Source organism: Electrona antarctica, assembly GCF_951216825.1.
Source record: "Electrona antarctica genome assembly, chromosome: 7".
NCBI classification, from domain to species: Eukaryota; Metazoa; Chordata; class Actinopteri; order Myctophiformes; family Myctophidae; genus Electrona; species Electrona antarctica.
Genome location: NC_136812.1, coordinates 30,709,601 through 30,734,294, shown reverse-complemented (window position 1 = coordinate 30,734,294; position 24,694 = coordinate 30,709,601). Strand labels below are relative to the sequence as shown.

General features: G+C 40.6%; 3 protein-coding genes across 4 annotated transcripts in view; 2 read left to right on the top strand and 1 right to left on the bottom strand.

Annotated features, from left to right (window-relative positions):
* Positions 1–6,559, top strand: part of slc1a6 (solute carrier family 1 member 6) — a gene marked incomplete at its 3' end in the record, with an annotated part of 8,340 nt that extends 1,781 nt beyond the window's left edge. Inside the window, exons 4-10 of the mRNA XM_079504988.1 lie at positions 289–331; positions 492–635; positions 1,009–1,193; positions 2,944–3,177; positions 3,488–3,682; positions 4,942–5,076; positions 6,361–6,559. Coding sequence (XP_079361114.1) covers positions 289–331; positions 492–635; positions 1,009–1,193; positions 2,944–3,177; positions 3,488–3,682; positions 4,942–5,076; positions 6,361–6,559 — 1,135 coding nt within the window. The remainder of the gene's footprint in view (positions 1–288; positions 332–491; positions 636–1,008; positions 1,194–2,943; positions 3,178–3,487; positions 3,683–4,941; positions 5,077–6,360) is intronic.
* Positions 6,560–8,915: 2,356 nt separating this feature from the next.
* On the bottom strand, positions 8,916–14,276 carry ccl44 (chemokine (C-C motif) ligand 44). 2 transcript variants are annotated; one of them, XM_079505939.1, is made up of 5 exons: positions 14,155–14,276; positions 12,480–12,609; positions 11,428–11,575; positions 10,841–10,924; positions 8,916–10,162 (listed from the first exon to the last, which is right to left on the bottom strand). In XM_079505939.1, the coding sequence occupies exons 1-4, from the start codon at positions 14,216–14,218 to the stop codon at positions 10,886–10,888; spliced, it is 381 nt and encodes a 126-aa protein (XP_079362065.1). In that variant the 5' UTR covers positions 14,219–14,276; the 3' UTR covers positions 8,916–10,162; positions 10,841–10,885. The 2 variants fall into 2 exon arrangements, with proteins under 2 accessions (XP_079362065.1, XP_079362064.1); XM_079505938.1 differs by having other exon boundaries at positions 10,846–10,924.
* Positions 14,277–18,968: 4,692 nt separating this feature from the next.
* Positions 18,969–21,205, top strand: pole4 (polymerase (DNA-directed), epsilon 4, accessory subunit). The gene is made up of 4 exons (XM_079505761.1): positions 18,969–19,390; positions 19,691–19,775; positions 20,048–20,089; positions 20,890–21,205. Exons 1-4 carry the CDS (start codon positions 19,130–19,132, stop codon positions 20,901–20,903), a joined length of 402 nt encoding a protein of 133 aa, XP_079361887.1. The 5' UTR covers positions 18,969–19,129; the 3' UTR covers positions 20,904–21,205.
* Positions 21,206–24,694: the final 3,489 nt, after the last annotated feature.

Here is a 24,694-nt window from a genome sequence, read left to right as displayed (position 1 = left end):
CGGGCCCATTGGTGGACGATATTGCAAGTGGGCCCCCAAAGAATTGGAAAACACTAACAAAATAATATTTTTGAAAATATATGTAAAAAATCACACCCGTGTGAACTGAGTGGTGTAAGGTTTTATATAGCATGATCAGCTGTGGTCTGACGTAATGTCTGACGTAATGAAATAAGGTAAGGTATTATATAGCATGATCAGCTCTGATCTGACGTAACCTTGCAGTCTTGTTTTGGATATTGTACTAAAACACACACTTTAGCATAACAGTTTAATACTTTCTCTCAGGAACATGTTCCCTCCTAATCTGGTGGAGGCTTGCTTCAAGCAGGTGGGTTTACTATCTTTCCCCAACCCTCAATAACATGGTTTTCAGCTTATAGTTTGTAAAAAAAATCTGATTGCACAGCTATAACCAGCGTACATCATTGTATGGAGATATTGTCTCAAACAATGATACTATGACTCCTGCGTACACTGGTCTCTTGCAGTACAAAACCGTGTACAAGAAGGTCACCACCACCAGGAATGTGACCGTGGCCGTCAACCTTACGGACTCTCCCAACATCACGTCATCATCGTCATCATTGTCTCCCCTAAGCATGAACCTCAGCAGGTTGATGTACACCATACAGGTAATGACACCATAGTCATCCCACATGGCTCCTCTAAGGATAAGAAATCATGTCTGCATTGCTTTAATGAATGTTACTCCTTTTTTTTGGTAGGTTTTATACATATTTCTATTAATTGTGTCTGAAGTGTATTTGTAAGTAAAGTACCATAACACCCTTTAGAGTTTAGACTATACATTTGGGGGGTTTCTCACACACTCACACTGTTACTGAACAATGACATTGTGGGAAGCAAAGCTAAGATTCTCTAGGGAAAGATGGACAGTGTTTGCATGCAGAGCTCTGATGAATGTCTACTAGATAGAAAAGGATGTGTGCGGAGACTCTTTTTGTAGTGTATGGACAACTTTTAAAAAGAGATTTCATGCCTTAGGAGACAGTGGAGGAGACGGTTCCTGTATCAGGTTCTTCTAATGGTGTGAATGCTCTGGGCCTGGTGGTATTCTCACTATGCTTTGGACTGGTCGTCGGCAACATGAAGCAGCAGGGACAGGCACTCAAGGACTTCTTCGACTGCCTCAACGAAGCCATCATGAGACTTGTTTCCATCATCATCTGGTCAGAATGCACGTTTTTTTCAGAAACCTTCAGACAAAGTTACCACATTTTATCAGCTGAAGACTATGATTCGGAGTTTGTTGTTGGCATGGTGAAAATTGTCCCATGACTAATAGAGCCTCAAAATAAGAAGGCACAAGTGGTGGCATTTCCTGTCTTGACCTCGCCAGGCAAAGAAAGTCATTAGAGGCTGAATTAAACTAAACTACAAATTGACATTTGACAATTCTGGGTGGTCTCAGAACTCCTGCACTCCCAGATGTCCTGACTCTGTTGTAAAATGTTGTAAAATGTTGTAAAGGTACGGTGTTCAGTGTGCACACGACCGTCGGTGGAAGTGAAGCGCCTACATGCGTCACTCAACCAACCCTCAAGCACAATTGGCTTTTCCGTCAAAAAGGGAGCGTGTAGTGTGTGTGTGTGAGATAAATCAATAACATCAAGTTATGTTTAATGTTAAGACAGAGACAGGAAGTGTGTGTGTGTGTGTGTGTGTGTGTGTGTGTGTGTGCGTGCGTGCGTGCGTGCGTGCGTGCGTGCGTGCGTGCGTGCGTGCGTGCGTGCGTGCGTGCGTGCGTGCGTGCGTGCGTGCGTGCGTGCGTGCGTGCGTGCGTGCGTGCGTGCGTGCGTGTGAGATGTACCCATTGGCAAAACAAGGAAACAAGGAAAAACGAAACAAAAAGTGTGAGACAGATGGAGCAAGAGTGAATGAGACGAACAAATTCATGATTAATTTCAAGAGCAAGACAGAAAGCATGTGTGTTTCTGTATGTGTGATGAGCACATACAAAACCACAAACAGAGGAGTTTGTTTCAGAGGAGTATCATAAAAAAGTCTGTTTGTTTTTGCTGCTCAATGGCTCTGAGAGCCTAGCTTCCAGATCGGAGATTCCTGCAATCTACTGCCACCTCTTGCCAGTAGTCCTCTCATGCATCAGCCGACCATCTGACACAGCATGTACAGTTTGCACACAGTGACAATTAACACCTGTACACACCCCACATCTGACCCAACTGATCAATGTTAAACTGTATTATACTGTATATACTTCATGGTTGAATGCTTGATTCTGAATGGTCAATCGCTGAATTCAGGAGTGCTGCTATAACAGCAGCACAGCAGGTGCTCTGAGGCTTTGATTAGACAGCGGTTATGCTGCGCTGCTTGGATTTTATGCTGTATCCAACATGACAGCCATGTAAACACACACACAATGTCATTTACAACTAAGTGTTGCTCTCAATAATGTTTTTGAAAGTAGTCGAAAATGTATTCTATTTGATCAACAAACACTTCGAGGCGACCGTGTTGCAGAAGGCCAGCCAACACGGATGGAATACTTTCATTAGCGTAAGCAAGGAAATACCTGTTTTGTTGTTACTTGGGTCAATGTATTAAGTAGCCGTGTAATAAGCGGGATAATAAACAGGTCGGCGGTCATTATCGAGAAATATAATGGATGATTAAACACAGAGACGAAGTTGAGGTGTTTATATCATCGTTTATTATCCATTACGTAGGCACTAGACAGGACAAGTCCATTTGAGTCAAGGGGCCTACAGCTAAAATTATTTTGAGTCTTTAAAAAAAATACAAATAAAATAAAAAGGAAAACGAGTTGGTACACTTTCGCTATTTCACATGGAGGCTTCATTGGTATCAGCCTTTCCACTCTCTCCACTATCACTCATGTCGCATCGCTGTCATTCCACCCCAGCTATTTCACTTGCCGCTCCCATCCCCTTCCAGGTATGCACCCGTGGGAATCATGTTCCTGATTGCGGGGAAGATTGTGGAGATGAAGGACCTTGCACAGGTGGGAGGTCAGCTTGGGATGTACACTGTGACTGTCATCGCGGGCCTTCTCATCCATGGCCTGATTGTCCTGCCACTACTGTATTTCCTGGTGACTAAGAAAAACCCATACAGCTTCATCGGAGGACTGCTTCAGGCACTCATCACCGCCCTGGGCACCTCCTCCAGGTGGGTCGCATTCAGTGTCGCAGTGGTTCTCAAATCTTTTTATTTCAAAGACCCCCATGTAGTATTAGGTCACGGACCCCCAGAGAGTTAATGTAACACTTTAACTAAGATCTGTAAGGGTCTATTTGGTTCCTAACTATCAATCAGTTAGCTCTGGACCCTGTGGAACCGCCTGGAGGACCGCTGGGCATCCCCAGTGACCACTTTGAGAACCACTGTACCATCTTATCCAGGTTCTGATTATAGTGTGATTCTGTATTTTCAGTGTGATTCTGCATTGTCTCACTCTGTCCAATTCATTTCACCCCAGTTCTGCCACCCTGCCAATCACCTTCCGCTGTCTGGAAGAAAACAACCACGTGGATAAGCGAGTAACACGCTTTGTTCTTCCTGTGGGGGCCACCATAAATATGGATGGTACAGCCCTCTATGAGGCTGTGGCGGCCATTTTCATTGCTCAGGTCAATAACATGGACCTCAACTTTGGCCAGATTCTCACCATCAGGTAATCTTTCACTGGTTTATTTTGCCCAATTATCATTACACATGTGTTTTGACTTCTCTAAACACAATAATATAATAGGCTACATACAATTAAACCCAGTTGCAGTGTTTAACTATCCTGTCTGCATCAAAAGTATTGTGAGTACACCGCAGCCATGGCTGTGGTGTTCCTGATGTGGGTGTGTCAACATATTCTGCTGAAAATGTACAAGTTTGACTGATGACAGCCATTCTATCTGGCAAATAGCCCCTTTCCCCTTTATTTGGAGAGCCAACCAGACCTTTTTCATTAGGCCAATCATTATAGTAATTTTAGTGCTGAATCCACTACTTTGCGTCAAACTTGACGTTTACCGCCCTCAAGCTTGAGGTACTTATTATATGATAACTCCATAGCTATGTACAGTATGTCTATACAAAAAGCATGTACTATTCTCTGTAAACAATTATGATGACTAAAAATGTCAGTTTCATGCATGCAATCATAGGGTTTATCTCCATTTGTAATAACTAAAAAATAACCTATTTACTATATTATACTGTAGCCATTATTCATAGAAATGTGTTGGATTTTAAAGGCCAGGAACAGGACTCATAATTTTGACTATATGTTGATTTACTATAACGTAATAGTAACTATATAATAGTAACTATATAATAACTTTATGGCCCTGCTGTTTTCCAAGGGAATGTACTTTACATCAGCTGTGTGCACTCTCCAATTTATTTTACTTAAGTAAAAGTAGCAATACCACACCATAAAAGTACAAGTTTCAAGTAAAAGGCATGTATTGAAGTACAGAAGTGATATACTTGCCGTACCAAAGTAAAAGTGCTCAACCTTTTCATCATTTACCCAAACTGTTTGGAAATAGCAGATCTACAAGCTCACAACACGCTACGCGTTGTGAGCTTGTAGATCAGCTGTTTCAGAATAGCCAAAACATAAAATAGGGCTTAATAAGTTAATGTAGGCCTATGTTTTGTAATAATAACATAAATCCACAAAGTAGGCTTAACTGGTAACTAAAGCTGTCAAATAAATACAATATTTGCCTCTAAGATGCTGTGGAGTAGACGTAAAAGGTAACACACATTTTAAATACTCCAAAAAAGTAAAGTAAAGTAAAAGTACCTCTACATTTGACTTAAGCACAGTACTTGAATAAATGCACTTGGTTACTTTCCACCACTGACTGTGTGTTTGTTTCACTTTATTAAACATCTTCATTCCCCTCATCCCTCCCACTGCCTACTCAGTATCACAGCTACTGCTGCCAGCATCGGAGCAGCAGGCATCCCTCAGGCTGGGCTGGTTACCATGGTGATCGTATTGACATCGGTGGGACTGCCCACAGACGGCATAACACTGATCATCGCAGTGGATTGGTTCTTGTGAGTTGCCACTAAATGTCAAAGCGTGATGGGGATTGGTCTGTGTTGTGTTCTGTGGGTCTACGGGTCTAAATGTCATAGTGGGGCTTCAGAGGTCTCCCCCCCACTGCAAAGGTTATTGATGCATAATGCAGATTGCTAGATTATTGAAGACCCTGAATTATCCATTTTCACCCTGGTGTCCCAATTTTGGGTAATGGCGTTATAAAACAAAATATTTTCTAAAAAAGCACCTAATGTGTCACACGCGTAGCACTTGCCCTAGCCATGATGACCTTGCAGGCGTATGCAAAGCCTAAACGTATGTAATTTAGAATATTATGTATGTATGTATAGTGTATACTTACTTCTGCGTTGCTTTCGGAACTCGCCCTGCAGGCTCGTTCCTGCAGCATCGCAGGCGTGCATTAATGACGTTAAACCACCCCCTCTCGTGTAATATTGCAATTATACAACAGTTACCCTTAAAGATGGAGTGCCGTGATTCTTTTACACCCTAAAACATGATCATCAGGTCTTATTGTTATATAAGGAGGTATAATTCTTTCCAAAAAAAAAGTGTACAGTATTTGTTAAAATGTTGTTTTTATGTGGGCACGCCCACCAGTTCATTAAGTATGCCTGGTTTGCCTGGTGGGTGGTGATGGGTGGTGATCCACCTGAACTGAAGCCGCACCCACAGCTGTAGTTGTATGATAAAGGGGGAGGGGTTAGGGGAGGGGCTGATAGTGTGATGTCACTATATTACTGTTTATTTCATTGGCCCGTCCAGGGTGTCTAATGAAGTACTGTCACCTCATAGACACATGAAAAACTGGAAAAAAAATTTTTGACAGATGTAGTCACTACGACCACAAATGTCCCAAGAAACTAGCTAGCCTAGCCACTGAGTTTGCTGAGCTCTGGGAGAACAGAGCAGCTGAAATCTTTGTTTTGATTAGGTGTGGAGTGGTGCTCGTTTGAACCACGGCTAGAAGGCTGTTTCAACCAATCAGATTGCTTCCTCGAAACAACCTGTTGTATAATTATAGTTTTGTTGCTGCTGTTAGACGGCTGTTACTTATGATTCTTGATGACTATTTCTACTGTATGTAGCCTATTTGATGTATTACCTTACTTATTGTAAATCCCTCTGGATTAAGATCATCTGCTAAATGCTTCAATTCAATTGTAAATTGGATGTTTTTTTTAAATCATTTAGAAGTGTTTAAATGTTTATACATTATACCATATTTCTGTAACTGTAAACTGACTTCTTATCTCTGTCTCTCCTTTTTACCCCAGAGATCGCCTGCGGACCACCACCAATGTTCTGGGCGACTCTCTTGGCGCAGGTATTGTAGAGCATCTGTCCCGCGCAGAACTAGAAAAACAAGATGCTGAACTGGGCAACTCTGTCATTGAGGAGAATGAGAAACCCTACCAACTCATCTGCCAGGAAAATGACTCTCACAAACACCGCAACAGTGAGACCACCATGTGAGACCCAAAGGCCCTTGCTTCCTGAATAGCATCTTCACATGAAGATTGTATTGGTTCGGTTGTTGAAGCCCGGCTGCTTGATAGTAGTGTATGAATACAGCTCATAACCACTTAAGCCCTATTTTATACTTGGGCTGAAATGTTGAAAATCTTTGAAATGTTTGGAATATTTCTACCTATGATCAAATTCCCAAACTAGGGACACCAGGGTTAAAGCAATATGACACTTTGGTAGAAGTTTGGGTTGTGTAGTTAACATGCCATAATGGAAAATAGTTGCTCCATCGTTTTGCATTGATTTACTTTGCAACCGGGAACAGCAATCAAAGTCACTTTACAAATGCAAAACAAAGCCGATTCTGCCTATTTAACATATTTATCATCGCAAAACCCGGTTCTGCATTTTTGTTTTTATTTATTTATATATTAATAATAAACGTTTAACGTACTATTAACGTAGTTAGTTCTAGTTCTACGGATCCAGTCCAGTTTTTTTTTTCCTAATAAAAATTGCTAAATCAACAAATCCAGAACAGGGTTTTGGGACGTTATACTGTATATTGGCAGGATCAGCTTTGTTTGCATTTGTTTTCATGCTAAAAGAGTGACTTTGTTTCACCCTACAATGTGAGTCAACAAGGAGTGAGGTTAGGAGTATGTTTTGAATGATCAATGTCTAATCAATGGAGCAACTATTTTTGTATATCACGATCACCACAATAACCTGTCTAACCTCTACCAAAGTGTCCTATGGCTATTTCCTTAATTTGGATAAGTTGTTGATATTCCTTCATTGGAGTCTCTGCCTGTAGTTCCTGATAGGTACTTGTGCATTTCATTTTATTGTATTTAATCTAGAACAAAGTAAACTAGTATATCACAAAGTAAATGGATTTAAAGAGTCCTCAAATTTAACATGATTTCAGAGATTAAAAATAAATAAATGTGCGCACGGCCAAACTAGTTCAAAAACTTTTTAAAGACCAGTGTTTGAATACACAGCATTACAAAGAAACTTATGGAGATATCTCTCTCTCTCTCTCTCTCTCTCTCTCTCTCTAAAAAAACACCACCAGGAGAGAAGGAGATGTTTCTAATTTTTTAAGTACATTTGCATCATAAGGCAGATATCTTTTGCATGGCTTAATATTCACATACAATCTTGTGTCTCGCTTAATTTTGACTACCTCTAATGTTACTATGATTCTGTTCCTCATTAAAGATAAAAAGATATATATATAAAGATATAAAATGGAACATATGAATTGTAAATAGTCCGTCATTGATCTTGTATCCATTTCAATATGACTGAAAATGTACCCTACATTACTTGAATGTAACAGACTGTTCTACACTGGGTTTAATTGCTATATCTGTTATTGATATTTTGATGGTTTTGGTAGAATGGTTTTCAATCATTGCATTCTATATTGTATTTCTTTGTATTTATAATGTTTCTTTATTGAGCAGTCTTTGGTGCTAGTTCTTTTTCATGGACACAAGGATGAATGCTTTCCATCCATAAAACAAAAGACAATACTTTATTTGAAAATAACTTCATTGTCAAATATTTGTTTATTCCATGACAATTATTATCCTTTTTCTAATGTTCTACTTAATTATGCTTTAATGTTATTTATTTTTTGCTTGTTTCAGCTTACATCAGACTTAATTGTTTTAAAAGGTTCATACAAATCCATGTAGACTCTACAACCTTTGATACAGTAGAGACCTACATCAGTGAGAAAGTTGTTATATAATAGCCTTAGCTCAAATATGCATTTTAATTTATACTAACTAAAAGTTTTATTTCAGTTTATTTCATGTTTTGGCTTGAATATTTGTTTTTGTCGTTTTAAGCTTCTCAAATTGGTTTATTTCCTAGTTCTGTGAATAGGTACTGTGAAAAGATTTTGAGAAGGCTTTTTTTTAAAGGAAATGTCTATATATTACATACATAAGTGCAGTTATTACTTCTGGTGTTAAGTGAAGAGTGTTGTTTGAGGGCATATTATTTGACTTTGCCACTTGTGTTTTGTTTTTGAGGCTTGTGTTTCACAAAATGTTTAACTCTGTATTTTAATGGGCAATTTATGTTAAATTTAACAATTAAATGTCTCAGGAATGAAGCTGTGCGTGTCTGACTGTCAACAGTTTAGGTACTATAGGAACAGTCAAGAGTTTTAAGGTGCAAAAAAGACTAATTAACTAATTCAAGACTAACTAATATATGTAAATAATGTACACACACACACACACACACACACACACACACACACACACACACGCGCACACACCGTTTTATGGCTTAAAACACAACTGAGGAAATCAACATTCAGTGGAAGTCATAATTTCATAATTTATAAAAGAATTTACTTGCAATACTCCTTGAACATACAGTGCATTCTTCTACATTACATTTATGTTTTGACAATATCAAGCCCTCTAACTTTGTAACAGCCTTAAGTGGTTGTGAATTTCATCAGCAATGTTTGATAAATACTTTGGCATAGTTTTTTGACAGTCAGAATAAAAGGTAATATTTATGTGCTGATACATATCAAAACCTCCAACCTCCAGTGCACATGTTTTCTTCAGCATACAAACACCTCATATACTGTAGCCTACACTGAGAATACAAAATGTTAGTAACACACATTAATAGACTGGTCAAACCTGATGAAAGCTATAGAAGTTTTACTGTAAAAGGGCGGGATCTAAGGGAACGGTTTTGACTTTTCCTTCTAACCCTAACCATAGACAGGGGTTGTATGAAAATAAATGCAACTCAACAGTATTTCTATTGGTGCCCTTAATAGTCCTTGACAAAATCCAGTGCTGTGCTGTACTGTGCAAGGCGTCCTTACATATTAATGAAGTATACAATTCACAAATAAGTATATATCTCACAGATATACAGTATTCCATATCACTGAATGAATGTATATTTTTGTGAATCACATTGCCATTGATTTAGACACAACATAATACTTGGACCATTTTGAGGCCCTTGATGACCTGCTGTGGGCTTTTGACACAATACTAGTATAGTTCGTAGTTCAGCCACTAGTAGCAGAGTAGTAGTTAGTTGTAGTAGTACTAGTAATAGCAGTAGCAGAAGACACTTATAGGCAGACCTGGGCAACATAAACTTCAAATTGGCTAAGAAAAACAAGACTTGATTTGACATCTCTCAACATATAAGTAATGCATTAGCTGTCCTAACCAAGCATCTGGAGCTAGGTTGAGCCCCCCTCTAGTGTTTAACCATTTGAACCCCAGCATCCCTATTCTGGGGCGAGCATTTGGCAAAAATAACCGATAAAAAAGCTCACAACGCGTCGACACGTTGTGAGCTTGTAGATTGGCTATTTTTGGCAAAGAAATTTAGTGTTGAGGGAAAACTGCGGTCTAAGTACAGTTGCAGCTCAAGTATGTTTTACTAAGACTAGTGTTTAAACATCAAATGAAGATGAATCAGTATATGTGCTGCTGCCCAGGTCTTGTCCCAGGGATACTGATAGGGTACAAAGAGACACAGGATGACTGGAGGTTCAGCTCGCTCCAACAAATAAGAATGACAGGCTGCTGAAATATACTTGGCCTGGAAATGAGAAGGCAGATTATAAAACAGTGGGTTAATACAGTGAGGTAAATTATACTGTAAAAGTGCATGGAAAATGTGCAAATGAAAACCCACGCACGCACACACGCACACACACACACACACACACACACACACACACACACACACACACACACACACACACACACACACACACACACACACACACACACACACACACACACACACACACACACACACACCTGTTAACAGTCATTGCTATGGAGTCTCTGTTCAGTATTGACTGTCCAGCTTTTAAAACAGAAAATACATTTTCAGACCAATTTAATCCAATCAGGAGGGAACCCCACAGAGATCATTATTAGCTTAAAGTGTATAGTTTTGTCTGCCCATAAGGTGTGTGTGTGTGTGTGTGTGTGTGTGTGTGTGTGTGTGTGTGTGTGTGTGTGTGTGTGTGTGTGTGTGTGTGTGTGTGTGTGTGTGTGTGTGTGTGTGTGTGTGTGTGTGTGTGTGTGTCTGTGTCAGGATCTGCATTTCTGTGTCTTATTTTGAAGTGTGTTTCTATTCCACACGCACACAGTTTTGTTTCATCACTTCCACGCGTTCCACGCGATAACACGTTTATCCAGGCGCACGCGCACGCACGCACGCATGCACACACGCACGCACACACATTATAAACTACAAATATCTTACCTTACCTATGACTATGAATATTGCTCATTTTAGTATAGTCTTCTCTCATTCCACATGGAGGGCTGCCCAGTTATCTTTCTTGTCCTGATGAAGATACAAACAAATCTATAAATATCTCATGTCATGTGTAATAGGAGTGGCGTGTAACAATTAATCGCACAAATTAATTTAATCTATTACCGTAGATCAAATAATCTATTTGAATAAAATCTGTCCTAAATACAGTAGCATAAATTATTGTGAATCCACTATGGTTGCAACAACCCACTTTCAACACTTTTTATTTTGGTGTATGGCATTATAGGTGAAAACTTCAAAACATAGCCAAAATAGGCCTAGATTATGATCTTGTGAGCTTGTAGATTGGCACTTTTCTTCGACACTAATGAACATCAAAGTATAAAATAGAGCTTATGTCGTTATTAAAAAACATTTGTGTCAATTTGTTGATGCTGTATTATTATTATGGAACAATCCATTTCTCGTTTATTTGACTAATCAAAAAAGTAATCAATAGAATAATGGCTGGTTGCGGCACTAGATATAGTTTCCATAGTATAGTACAGGGGCACGATGGCTGGGCATACCTCTGACATGACAGGGAGGTTGTCATGAGGAAGAAGCCACATGGTCCTTTGGGATTTGGTTCTCTGTCTCTGCAGGAGCTTCCTCAGTAACCTCTTCACCTTCCTGTCCCGGGGATCTGCACACTTCACTGCCTTCTTAGTGTACAGACTATCCATCAGCAACACACAACAACACACACATCCTCAGTGTTAATTCAACTCTGTGAGTGACAAATAGATAGATAAACACTGAGGATTTTACTGCACAGAATGCAGACCCCACAAAGGCAAAGGTGAAGTTAAATCTATGTTTGGAACTATTTGGTATAGTATAAGCACCTAGCCACAACAATAAGACCACAAGATTGAACTTGAAGGCTAAATACTCCTAAATACTCCACACCAGGTGGTGGTGGGTGGTGCAGGGGCAAACATTCATATAGAGATGAGATCAGTGGACCTTCAGCTAAAAATGTATGTGTACTGCATGCCAGCATGACATACCAAAGGAATATGTAATTATTATTACACATTACAAACATTCCTTATATGGAATAGGAATAACTGAGCCGCATGAGACGACAAGCTCCTCCAGCCTGTTTAAATTAGATCTGTTTCTAAAATATAAGCATTGTTTGTAGCATGGTTTGGTGAGCTACGTAATCCCTGCGGCTCCTAGCCTTCTACCCTGACTGAGTGAATCTGACTAATGTAACTGAATAATTACTGACTTGCTGGCTAACTCTGACTCATGATTAACTTGATTAAGATTGACTGACTGATCGACTGACTGACTGACTGACTGACTGACTGACTGACAACTCACTGAGTGACCTTGACTGCAGCGTTCAGCTGGCTCAGAAGGTATTTTGTGATGGCGTGTTATTCCCACATATTTCCTTCCTCGCCTCCCTGGCAATTACAGCTCAGATCCCTGCCATAACAACATGACCTGGAAAGACGACAATGCCTTTCAGCCCCGGCTCTGCCCTGCACTAACGAGAGGCATATTTTCCATGTCTGCAGATGGGTGGTGTTCTTTCGCTCCGGGATGAGATATTTGAAATACTTGCATGATGGCTTGTATGCTGCAGTCGGGCCCCTTCGTCTGCACCTCAAACCTCAGCACGTCTTTGGTGCGCACCTTGCCCTGAGAGTACAGCATGCAGCACTGGACGTCCCTCTGCATCTGCACCCCTTTCCCTAGACGTGGAGAGAGGGAAGGGTGGGGGACAGAGAATGAAGGGAAGAAGAAAAAAGCAAGAATTTGTGTGTGTGTGTGTGTGTATGTGTGTGTGTATGTGTGTGTGTGTGTGTGTGTATGCGCGCGTGCGTGCGTGCGTGCGTGCGTGCGTGCGTGCGTGCGTGCGTGCGTGCGTGTGAGAGAGAGAGAGACAGACAGACAGACAGACAGACAGACAGACAGACAGACAGACAGACAGACAGACAGACAGACAGACAGACAGACAGACAGACAGACAGACAGACAGACAGACAGACAGAAAAACACATGGGAGTACAAGGGCAAAAGAGCCTGGTATAGGGACAAGAAAGAAACTCAGTGTTTTCAAGAAGATTTGTTTTGCAACTAGTACTTAATTCCGTCTCTGTTTAAATTTGTATTCTATTTTAAGAGAGTATAGAAACCAAGAAATCAGGTTGTTTACAAAATAAAAACTTGCAGAAGTATACGTACGGTCGCACGCTAAAACTAAAATGACATAAATGCAATGTCAAAATGAATGCTGTTATTGTGGCTAAGACAGAAATCACTGAAAGCAAAGCGTTATCTCCCATGCTTTATACTGAGGCCAGTGCTCTGTGTTGTTATTACAGGTTGAAAAGGAATGTTTTGGCAGCTTTTGCTGACAGCAAAGTGTTATCTGTAGACTACTGTACACACCCCCTTGACACACACGCACGCACACGCACACACACACACACACACACACACACACACACACACACACACACACACACACACACTCTAACGTGTGTGCGTGCGTTTGCTGCGTGCGTGCGTGCCTGCCTGCCTGCCTGCTTGCCACCCTCATGCCTGCCTGCCTGCTTGCCACCCTGCCTGCCTGCCTGCTTGCCACCCTCATGCCTGCCTGCCTGCCTGCTTGCCACCCTGCCACCCTGCCTGCCTGCCTGCCTGCCTGCCTGCTTGCCACCCTGCCTGCCTGCCACCCTGCCACCCTGCCTGCCTGCCTGCCTGCCTGCCTGCCTGCCTGCATGCATGCCACCACCGGGGCTTTTCAATCGAGGCAATCATGTAAACAAAACAAAGTACAGTGGAAGCAGCGTGAGCAGCACTGCTCTGTTACATCACAGATGGCTGGGAACCACTGCACCTTCAGCTCTCTGTCAACAGAACTGTGTTCAGGCAGACAGGCAATCGCTATGCACTCGTCAAACGCAGCCAGACCTCAGGTCGGTGGCTTGCTGTCCAGTGTCCATGCATGTGTTGTTGATGTGTGACAGCTCAGATGGTGGCTCCCCTCGCCTTTACATCCATGCCGTTTTCCCTGCTGCTGCTGCGTAGCATACAGCACATCCCTGTTCCCCTCCTCTCGCTTTTGTTTTCCTCGCCATCACTCCCCCCTGCTATGTTGCCCACCTGCAGGGTGCACGCAACACACACACACACACACACACACACACACACACACACACACACACACACACACACACACACACAAACACACACACACACACACACACACTTGAGGTGCGGTTGTGTCCTACCTTCCACAGATGACAGAAGAATAACAGTCAGAGAAATAACAGTCAGCGTCTGCAGCACAAACATGGTTAGCCTGGCAGAGAGGAGATAAGAAGAGAGGAGATGAGAGGAGGACAATCTTCTCTGTCACCTCTCCCTCTATGGCTGCCTCTATTATATTACTCCCTCCCTCTTTCTATGCCTCCCTCCCTACCACACTCACTCACTCACACTCATCCAGTCACTCATTTCCACTCTAGCTCTTTTTCTATCTATCAGCCTCCCTCCCTAACCCCCGCCCCCACACCCCCATCTATCCACTTCAGTTGCTGCTCTGGCCCTCCTTCCCTCCCTCCCTCATTTGTGCCTCTCACGCGTTCTCTCCTCTTCCTTCACACTCAACAGTACTGTCATTTCTCCCTCCACCTCTCTCATCCCATCTTGTTCCCTTGATGGCACTCTCTCTTCTACTCTGCCTCTGACATCATGAGATCATCATCTGATATATTTAGTCACTTTCTAACACAATTTCAGGCCTTAAAAGTCTATGTCTAACTTATATGATCTGCCTACTGCATCATTATGATCTAAAAGAATCATTTGAACAGATGAAACTAAAATAAACTAGAAATGCACTCTGTCGAGGTGCCAACTTGCGCCTTGCACACAAGGCCATGTATGGCCTACTTGTACGCAAGCAGAGCATGCCATGAGGTGTGCTCACCATTGGCTGCTTGCGCAAGTAAATATGGACACTTCAATATACAGGGATGTGCCTTGTTCCAGTCATTCAAAAACTTAAATTAAATCACATAATATTCATGTTACAAGATTAGATAAACTCCCATGCCATGCAAAGGGATAGTACAAGGCAATTACCACACATCCACTTTAGTTGTGCAGATCAATACCTTATCTTATGTGCGTAACATTTAGAATAAGCTTTATAATGTGTCAACTCTGTGCATGCATTATGTCAGGCATGCACATCCAGCGTTGAGGCAGCAGTGTTTTTACATGACTGCATCAGACATAAATCAGGATTATTTAATATGTTGGGAATGCATCTTTAGGGATACGGTACAGGTTGTACATAATTATTATTTAAAGTGGTAATGATCATGAAATGTATGTTCTTAATCTGCATACAGAGTTATTTCTTGCACCGACCCTAAATCATAGATAAAGATGTGTGCTTGCTTCCATAACTGAACACCACAGGAATACGCTGTGAGGCAGTCTCTGAAAGTTAAGCATCAACAACCATTAAATAGAGAGGCTTTAACCGAGAGAGAGCAGCAGGACCTGATTAGCCATGCAGAGAAACAAGATGAGTTGAAGTTATAATCTCTTTCAGCTTTGTCTTCATTTGAAAGAACATTTTTCTTTTGTTGAGGAATGTAAAAACAGATGCCAATACCTAAGCCTGATTAGAGGTAACACATGCTGTCTTATCACAGTATTTAGTGCTTCGTTACTATCCGGTAATATCTGGCAAGGGAAGTAATATGGGAGCACTCTGAAAGTCAATATCTTGCCTTATTGCTTTAATCATGTGGGAACATCTTGTGGAAAGGAAACATTTAAATAGACTTTTGACCCCATGTTCCAATGCTTTGCATGTTCCTTGGAGTGTTGATCATTTACATTGTCTGAAAATTTCACCATGTATCACCTTCCTCCGAATCCTCCCACTCCCAAACAGCCTCCTTTCACCTGTTGGTATTCTGTTAAATAAGAAAAACACTATAAAATGTTTGACTAGTTACATAAATTTGCAGATGAAATAAAGTATATCACATCATGATTCATTAGGCTAAATACTTTGGACATGTATGCTGCTGCTGCAGGATATACTCAAGAGTAGATGGATATTCAACATATTGGCATGAAGTTGGTTGAAATATGACTCACCTCATACTTAGGCATAAAACCTCTCCATGCATTGCTTCACTAGAAAAGTGTAATTAAGGGTCAACACTAATGTGCAGTACATTTTGCAGGTCAAGTAATATCATTCTGTGCCATGCCTTTAAGTTCCTATGGTTTATCTTTGAGAAAATTAGCCTTGGTGGGAGGGCTGAGAAAATATTCAGTCGACATGACTAGAGCATATTCCCATAACTGTGTACATACAGCATGAGCCTTGGCAGTGAAAATATGCTATCCTGAAGGGTGAGGCGGGGAAGACGTGTGTGTGTGCGTGCACGTTTGTGTGTGTGTGCGCGTGTGTGTGTGCGTGAGTGTGTGTGTGAGAGAGAGTTGGGGGTGGCAGGGGGTTAGGTGTTCAAGAATTTGACCCTCAAGAAATCAGGTTGGAATCTCTCAGCTGCAAAAACATACCTTCCACATGACTTCAGGTCTGCTTGTAAGGCCAAACACATTTCCTGCATATCTTTGCAACGATGGACAAATCTCTTGTTGAAGTATACAGACACACAAACATCATAGAAGTTGGAGAAAAATAAAAACAATGTGGAGGCAGTGTCAGGTTTCAATATTCAGAGGACTATGACTAGGACTATGACTATGACCTTTCACCCTCTCTGAAAGTGTGGACAGCCGGAGGTGTATGGTAGGATATCATGGCCTCCTGGAGACGTTGAAGGACAAGATGTTGGGACTCGGGAGGCTATGGGAGCTTAGCTAAAATATTTTCAGTGGATGTGGTGCAGGGGGTAAATACTTGCTTCCATTTTTTTCCTTTTTTTCTGTGGAGGAAACACAGTTATAAGACACTATTTAAGACCATATACGACACTTGGTAAGCTGCTCTGCAATTCAGAGTTTCCAGTATAAATGTTTTGACCCCCCCAATTGCCATTCTTCTACTGGCCCAAATGACGACCATCAATCCAGCAAATTTAATCCCTGATTCATTTCTTCATGTTCTCCCAAGGACAGGAGGGGTCTGAACTTTAACTTACTTCACATGTGAGTTCCCTGATGGAATGCCTTTATTGACTGTGGAACAAAAATTATGTCCATGGCCGCAACATGTTGTCATTACAGTTTATTAGAAAAGAGCAGGACTCCATGTTCCCCTCTGCCAGTCAAGCATTCTTCAGGAGGGAGTTGACTGGATCTCCTCTCCTCTGAAACCTAACATCTGTGCTTCTCACAGGCCTGTTTCATTACCCACGAAACACTAAACCCAGGAAAGTGTTTGCTTAAACACACTAAAGCATTTATTTTGAAAAACCCAGTCACAAAAACTTCCAGGAGGGGCGAGATCTGCAAGTGTGAAACTGAACACTTGTCAGGAATGGATATGTTTAACACATGCTGCCAGAAAGTACAACACATTTCTGTCTAGGGAGATTCTCATACATCTCTGATGTGAACTCAAAACATGAATTGATTTTCTCAATGATACAGAAAAGTCACACTGGGAAGTGGGAAGTACCCGGCTTGGAGCAAAACGTGAAAGACAATAACACTGTTCAACGTTGTGGTCTGGGCTCTGGTGCTCTCTGCAGGTTGTTTGCCTTAAATTGCAGTGTGCTAGCCTATGACATTTGTTTAAGAAATTACACCCAGCTGTACTCTTGCAATTTGCCTTCTGATGTGCCCATGTGTGTTGTGTATGTATATATATGTGTATATATTTGTATTTATATTATTTTCCCTAATGAATAACTGACTGTATTGTGTATGTGCTGCTCGCCATTTTCTTTTGTTTGTTTTGTTTTGTTTCTGTGCTTTTTGTTTTTCATGTCTGTTTTATTGTATTGTGCATATCATTTATACCTTTCTAGTTTGTCTCACTTTATCTATACATTTGATTCATCTTTATGTGTAAACATAAAAATGCAATAAAAAGTTATTAAAAAAAAGAAATTGTGAAGAGGAGAATGTAATGCATTGTGAATCGCTTTAGATAAAGGCATCTGACTATGAAGAAGTCGGATTAGTTTGTTTTGGGAGGTCTGGAGCTTAATTTTTTGTGCCATTGAGATGTTAGAGAACCAGGAGGTGCAAGCATAGTCAAACAAGGGCTGAATAAGAGCTCCAGCCTCCAGCTAATGTCCTGAGAGCCCTCTTGTTAACAAAGGAGGAGATTGATTGAGTCCTTTGATTTACTCTTATGATCACTCTTGTTGCCATGCCCTCACCCGTCAGTTTATTGTCCAGGATACAGCCCATGTAACCTCTTCTTTGCTAAAGATTAATATGTCATCAACTCTGACCTAGAAATCATCTACATTTACCCTACTGAGGGAATGGTTAGACCCAAAAAGAATGGATTCTGTAATTTCTGTTTTACCAAGATGCAATGAAAGTTTGTTATCAGTATGCCAAGTTCGGATTTTGGTGATATTAAGTTATGCTTTATGAACTTATTGAATTTTAGTATTTTAGCTATTTTTGTATTTTTTATAGTAAGCATTTTAATAACAGCACTTACAACCAATGTAAAGTGCAGAAATGTAGATATTCAATATCATACTGGTGTCACTGACAGTAAGGTTAGGTATTTATTATGTATTCATTAATATCAAATTATCAATACATGTTTGGTAATTCTAATTTCGAAATCCTTTCTTAACATTTTTTTGAGTGGTGCAACCACTCCAAGGAACAGCAATGTCCCTATGGGACTATGTCCCAATGTTTAGAGTACCAGTAGGGGCAAAAGTGGCGCTGTTGTGCCAGAAATAGAGAGCGAGAGATAGTGTTGCACTGTTGCCTGCTAATGAGAGAGAGAGAGAGAGAGAGGGGAGTTGCACCACTCAGTTCACACGGGTGTGATTTTTAGCAACGTTCAACGTTAATGTGTCTTGAACATTCCTACTTTCTTATTTGACCAACCGCCGACGAGGACTAGTTGGCGGGAGAGGAAGGGGCGGGACTCTGTAGTCCTCCATTGACGAATCAGAGGCCCACTCCTTCCATTGCGCGAAAACAACATGCTGGCCGAGCAGCAAATGTGTTGATATGTAGAAACCAACAACAACCTTCTCGATTTTAACATCTCGTTTGTTAAAGAACCAGAGAATGGCAGCTACAGTGGCGATCCCCGTCACTCCCCCAGCAGAAGCCGAACCGGAGCGGTGCTTGAGTGAGGAGGAGAGCCGAGGAGGAGGGCATGACGCGGAGGAAGAGAGCGGCCAGCAGACCGGGCCCGTCGCAGGTGCTCCGAGTCCGCACAGCCGCCTCTCCAAGCTCCCGCTGGCCCGCATCAAAGCGCTGATGAAAGCCGACCCAGACGTGTCGCTGGCCAGCCAAGAGTCTGTGTTTATCATCGCTAAAGCCACGGTACATTTTACACCACGACCACGTTACAGAACACAGACGCACGTTCACATAATGCTGAGCCTGACATATTAGCATAGCTTCCGTAGCTGTGTGTGTGTGTGTGTGTGTGTGTGTGAGTGAGCGAGCACTGTGCGCGCGCGCTCGATTGTGTCTTGACAGTGTACATTACAACAAATATAACCTCCATTTGGTTCCAATGTTCCATATAGCCTACTGCCAGAATAACACAATTGCATAACTTGAACACTGAGGATTCTACTGTGTTTAAGTAGACATTTTGCATTGTTTTGTTCCCAACAGGAATTATTTGTTGAGATGATTGCCAAGGATGCTCTGGTATATGCCCAGCAAGGAAAGAGGAAAACGTTGCAGAGAAAAGATTTGGGTAAGTTTTGTAAAATAGACAATATTCCCATTTTCCTCTGTCCTGATTACATTTCTTAGTGACTACTGGGCTAATCGGGTTTGGTTACTTATGCTATGGCCGGCTTACAGAAATCAACATTATTGTACACCAACATTGATCTTGTATTAATTTATGGGACACTGGGATCATATTGTATGTACAATTAAAAGTCCTAATACATTGTTCATAGTTGATATTCAACCTACTGTCATAAGTTGATTCGGAATGTGTTCCTCTCTTCTGCTTGACAGACAATGCAATAGAGGCCATAGATGAGTTTGCTTTTCTAGAAGGTAAGCAATATATCAATTGTTTCCTGTAGACAGTGGGGATATGTTAAGCAGATATTGTTTTAGTACAAATGTACTGTCAATACCATGGTGCAGAATCAATATAACATGAAAGTTCAAGGTAGGGTTAGTGATGTTATTTTGTATTATTATTATATTTTGTTAAAAATAACTGATCGTCCTCATTAGAGTGTTTGTTCAGTAGTGGGAGTCTTCCTGTCTCTCCAGCTTTCCAGTTGTTAATGGTATGGTCACATATATCCCCCTATAAAACAATTGCTCAATACCAACAGCCGGTCAGCAAGTGGATTCATGAATGTATGTAAATAGACAATATATTCGGCCAATAAAAAAAAAACTATACCAAATTTCCCACTTCCCACTGCCGGACTACTATAGCTATGATGATTACTATAGAGCAGGGGTGCCCAAAAGGTAGATCGTGATCTACCAGTAGATCACAAAGGCTGTGCAGGAAATATTCATTCAAAATGTATATTTTTGGCACACATTTTAGTTTTAAGATGTTTATATTGATTTTGTATTCATCTTTAGGGCCCCAAATCACACCTTAGAAAGCACGAGTGTCTGTAGTTTACAAGTATTAACTTAATCCCCATCTGAACTGTCCATCCTCACGTTTATAATGGAAATCAATACTGACACACACACACACACACCACTCATTAGGAAGGCATAACAACATACAGTTATTATGGCATGCAAACGAATCCATATTAGTTAGGCAATAATGAATAAAGGTTATTCTGTCATGAATAACATTCTTCATCCTCTCTGTCTAGGTACACTGGACTAAATGCCACGTAAGGACAGGACTGAGCATCTGTTACATGAGAGATGTTTTCCAGTAGTACTTTGACACTATTTACTGCGGAGAACTGGAACCTTATGTTATCAGATTAATCAATTGGACATTTGTAAATGCTTTTTAAAATATGTATATACAAATTGTGCCATGAAGGTTTTTTTCATGCTAAACTATTGATACATGGTGTACAGTGGTATCAGTGGTGGTCAGTCTTTTACTATGCATGGAGTTTGCTCTTTTGTAAATATTTGTTAAATAGTACAATAAAAGGAATCTGTAACTGTTTGAAATTATTTGATCCATTGTTTCATTAATCAGAAATGTTCAACAATTTTCTGCAAGTCCATCTGATATTACAGCTTATTAATAAATGTGAAATCAATGTCATTGGGGAGTGGGGACCCTTTTTGCCAGAATCATTATAGAAATGTAATTTCAGTTGGGTCTAGGTGTATTGTAGGTTTGCTGCCTTCACATCAGACGGAAACAGGACCAACAATGACATTGCAATAATTTTATGCTAGATGATTTCTCTATGTACTGTAGTTCCTTTGGGACACAGACAAGTCATGTCGTGTCATTTATTTTAGATTTGTGTTTATTTCAGTTTGGCTGAGCCTGCTTTTTTATTTTCATGAATAGCAGATTGATCCGTTAAGGAAATCACTTGGAACAATGGGCCGCTTTGGATGGATGAGGTCAATTTGGGCTCCTGCTGCAAAACCAATTGAAGCACACTGCTGTCAGCAGGTTTGGTTAAATTAGAAATATATCTTCAATCGGATCATTCTGCTTTAATTTTGACCTTTCTACAGGCGAGCGATAGCTTGACAGTGCTGCATGGCATTTTCCAGAAAACATACAGTAGCAAGAGGTTTGTAATAGATCAGAGTAGCCCAGGGTTGGCAGACATGCCAGTGAGATTGTCTATGCTGGTGGTCCACTCTGCTATGGAAAATGAAAATGATCTGGAGCAAATCAAGGGTGGGTTTAAAAGACACTGCAGTACGTTGTTAATATTAGGGCGGCGGTGGCTCAGGGGTAGAGTGGCTGGATGGTAACCGCAAGGTTGCCTGTTTGAACCCGGGCTCCCCAGAGTTAGTGTCGAAGTGTCCTTGAGCAAGACACTGAACCCCAAGTTGCTCCCGATGTGCTGGCTAGTGCCTTGCATGGTTTCTGCCGCCATCGGTGTATGAATGTGTGTGAATGGGTGAATTGATGCACAATCTATGTAAAGCGCCTTGGATAAAGTGCTATATAAATGCACCATTTACCATTTCTCTTTTCTTGTGGGGGTACTTCAGTCACTACACACACCTCAGAGTATGAGATAGTCAGCAATGTGGTTACCGGTAATAGTGCTGCTGAAGTTAATAATTTTAGACAATGCATGGGATTATCCCTGTGGCCTGTTTAGGCAAACTAGTAAATGTGGCCATGTCAATTATATTTGCTGTAAATTGACTGTATAGTAGGCTATATTCTCACTGTGTAGATGACACTACATATTGACATAATCACTTGATATAATCACAGGGGTGTAGTGGGGTGTTGTCCTGGTAGCTTAGTTTTTACTGCTTGTGTTTTCTTTCTTTTTTGTATGTTATGTCGTGTGAATTATTTGTTGGAAAATTAATAAATACCAGTACTTTAATAACAAAAAAAGAAAACCCCTAGCCTATATATTTTCTTACACATCATATTCTCAGATTCAAAATGATCCTCCAAATTAGTGCAATTTTATATTAAATGTGGTATTATAACTGTTTATTTTATTTTAATTTATTTTATTTTTGTCTGTCATAGAACCAGATTGGAATGTAAACCAGCCAGGATGGGTTTCACTCTCATCATTAGATGCTTATTAATACATGTTGTTAATAGGATTACGAAGGCAAGCTGTTTAGCCTCCTGCAGCTCCTTTCACATGATCTCCAGTCAGACTCATCTATAGCTGCCAGAGGAAGAGATGAAGAATCCACTGCTCTCATGTAAGCTACACACATTTGAAATTGGGCAGACACTTAGAAATGTTGTGTGTGTGTGTGTGTGTGTGTGTGTGTGTGTGTGTGTGTGTGTGTGTGTGTGTGTGTGTGTGAGAAACATTTTCAACTGCTGAAATGGTCAAGTTACTACTTACTGTAGCACTCCGCTTTTTGTTGTTATTGCTTTTACCCCTTTTTTGTCCCCAATTTCATTGCCAATTTGTTTCTCCCCATACACATTTCTGTGTGCTGTCACTATTTGTATGATCCTATACTGGCTCACCTGTAGCACTCTCCTTTGTAGTTTATTGATCTTTAATCAGCTGTGTATTGGAAAAGTGCACCAACTTGTTTTTTATTTATTTATAATTATAATTATCATAATAATAATAATTTTATCATGTCATTATTTTTGTACCTCCTCTTTTGTTTCTTTAGTTCCAATGTATGTATTCTTGACATGGCTATCTAATATCCCTCTTACATTAAGATTATAGTATAGTCTGTAGTATAATGCTTTGTTTGTTTAACACATCATCAAACAGTCTATTTACGGTATCATGTTATGTCAGTCACCTAGTAAGCAAATCATCAGTAATACAAATGACTAAAAGCTGGGCCATAATCCTGACCTGCATTGACTGACAGTGGATTTGTGACTTTAATCATAAGAATAAGGTCTAACAGGTGCTATTGTTAACCTATTCTGAAGGAGGACATATTGCAAACTTACAATACACACTGCACAGAAATTCAACATTGAGGTCAACTCCTATTGACCCTAGCTGTGCTGTGTTGTGTTGCCTTGCTTAACTCATGAGTTAAGCAAGGCAACACAACACAGCTTGTCCATGTTTTCTCTCTTGGTGTGTGTGTGTGTGTGTGTGTGTGTGTGTGTGTGTGTGTGTGTGTGTGTGTGTGTGTGTGTGTGTGTGTGTGTGTGTGTGTGTGTGTGTGTGTGTGTGTGTGTGTGTGTGTGTGTGTGTGTGTGTGTGTGTGTGTGTGTGTGTGTGTGTGTGTGTGTGTCTAGTCCACACCAAGTCATTCACATCTGTTATGTTTGTGTCATAGTGTCAGTTAAAGGTAAATTGACCTTTACGTTACTATGAAGTGAGTTTGACACTTCGTCACATGACAGTGAACGTCAATAGGATTTCTAATGGAGACTAATCTCATTTACCACTGTTTCGTAGATGGAGCACATACGCTTCCGTCTGCACATTCACCACTAACCTAGTTCAAGAGACAAGAGCTCTTGTTTACGTCCATTGATTCAATACTGAAAGTAAAGCAACATGTATGAATAAAAATAATGGCCCATAAATGACTTCTGACTGTTCTTGCCATGACAGTAGTATTGATTTGGCATTTTATGATGAAGACAGCTGTCAGACTCAGTCAGACTAGACACTATTTTACACTGATGACCAGCATCCCAATATCTTTAGTTGCTTTGCTTCTAATCATTTGAGTTAGCAAGGGCACACATATGTTACATACGTTACTACTGAATAATTTGTACAATATTCAACTGTACTATCTATAAGAAAGTAGGTAAATAAAGTCATTGTTATATATATTGTATTATATTTACAAATATTTGCATTTATGGGTTTACAGAAGATTGGAATATTTGTTTAACAATGTCATTATTTTAACCATTTTAACTTGTTTCTTTTTAAATTAAGTCATCAAAAAAGGTCTATGGCCAAAATGCAAAGAGAACCAAAAATCGAAGCCTAAGACTCTGCCAGTGGACGAGTCTACCAAATTGCCTGCACCGTCCCTCAGGTG

What these genes read in the sequence shown, in the direction of transcription:
- ccl44 (XM_079505939.1), bottom strand. Translation starts at nt 14,218, where the DNA reads ATGTTTGTGCTGCAGACGCTGACTGTTATTTCTCTGACTGTTATTCTT. An exon ending in TGCAGCATACAAGCCATCAT is followed by an intron (nt 11,576 to 12,479) that starts GCAAGTATTTCA and finishes GCTGATGGATAG; the next exon opens with TCTGTACACTAAGAAGGCAG. An exon ending in ACCTCCCTGTCATGTCAGAG is followed by an intron (nt 10,925 to 11,427) that starts GTATGCCCAGCC and finishes TATCTTCATCAG; the next exon opens with GACAAGAAAGATAACTGGGC.
- pole4 (XM_079505761.1), top strand. Translation starts at nt 19,130, where the DNA reads ATGGCAGCTACAGTGGCGATCCCCGTCACTCCCCCAGCAGAAGCCGAA. An exon ending in TTATCATCGCTAAAGCCACG is followed by an intron (nt 19,391 to 19,690) that starts GTACATTTTACA and finishes TGTTCCCAACAG; the next exon opens with GAATTATTTGTTGAGATGAT. An exon ending in GTTGCAGAGAAAAGATTTGG is followed by an intron (nt 19,776 to 20,047) that starts GTAAGTTTTGTA and finishes TCTGCTTGACAG; the next exon opens with ACAATGCAATAGAGGCCATA.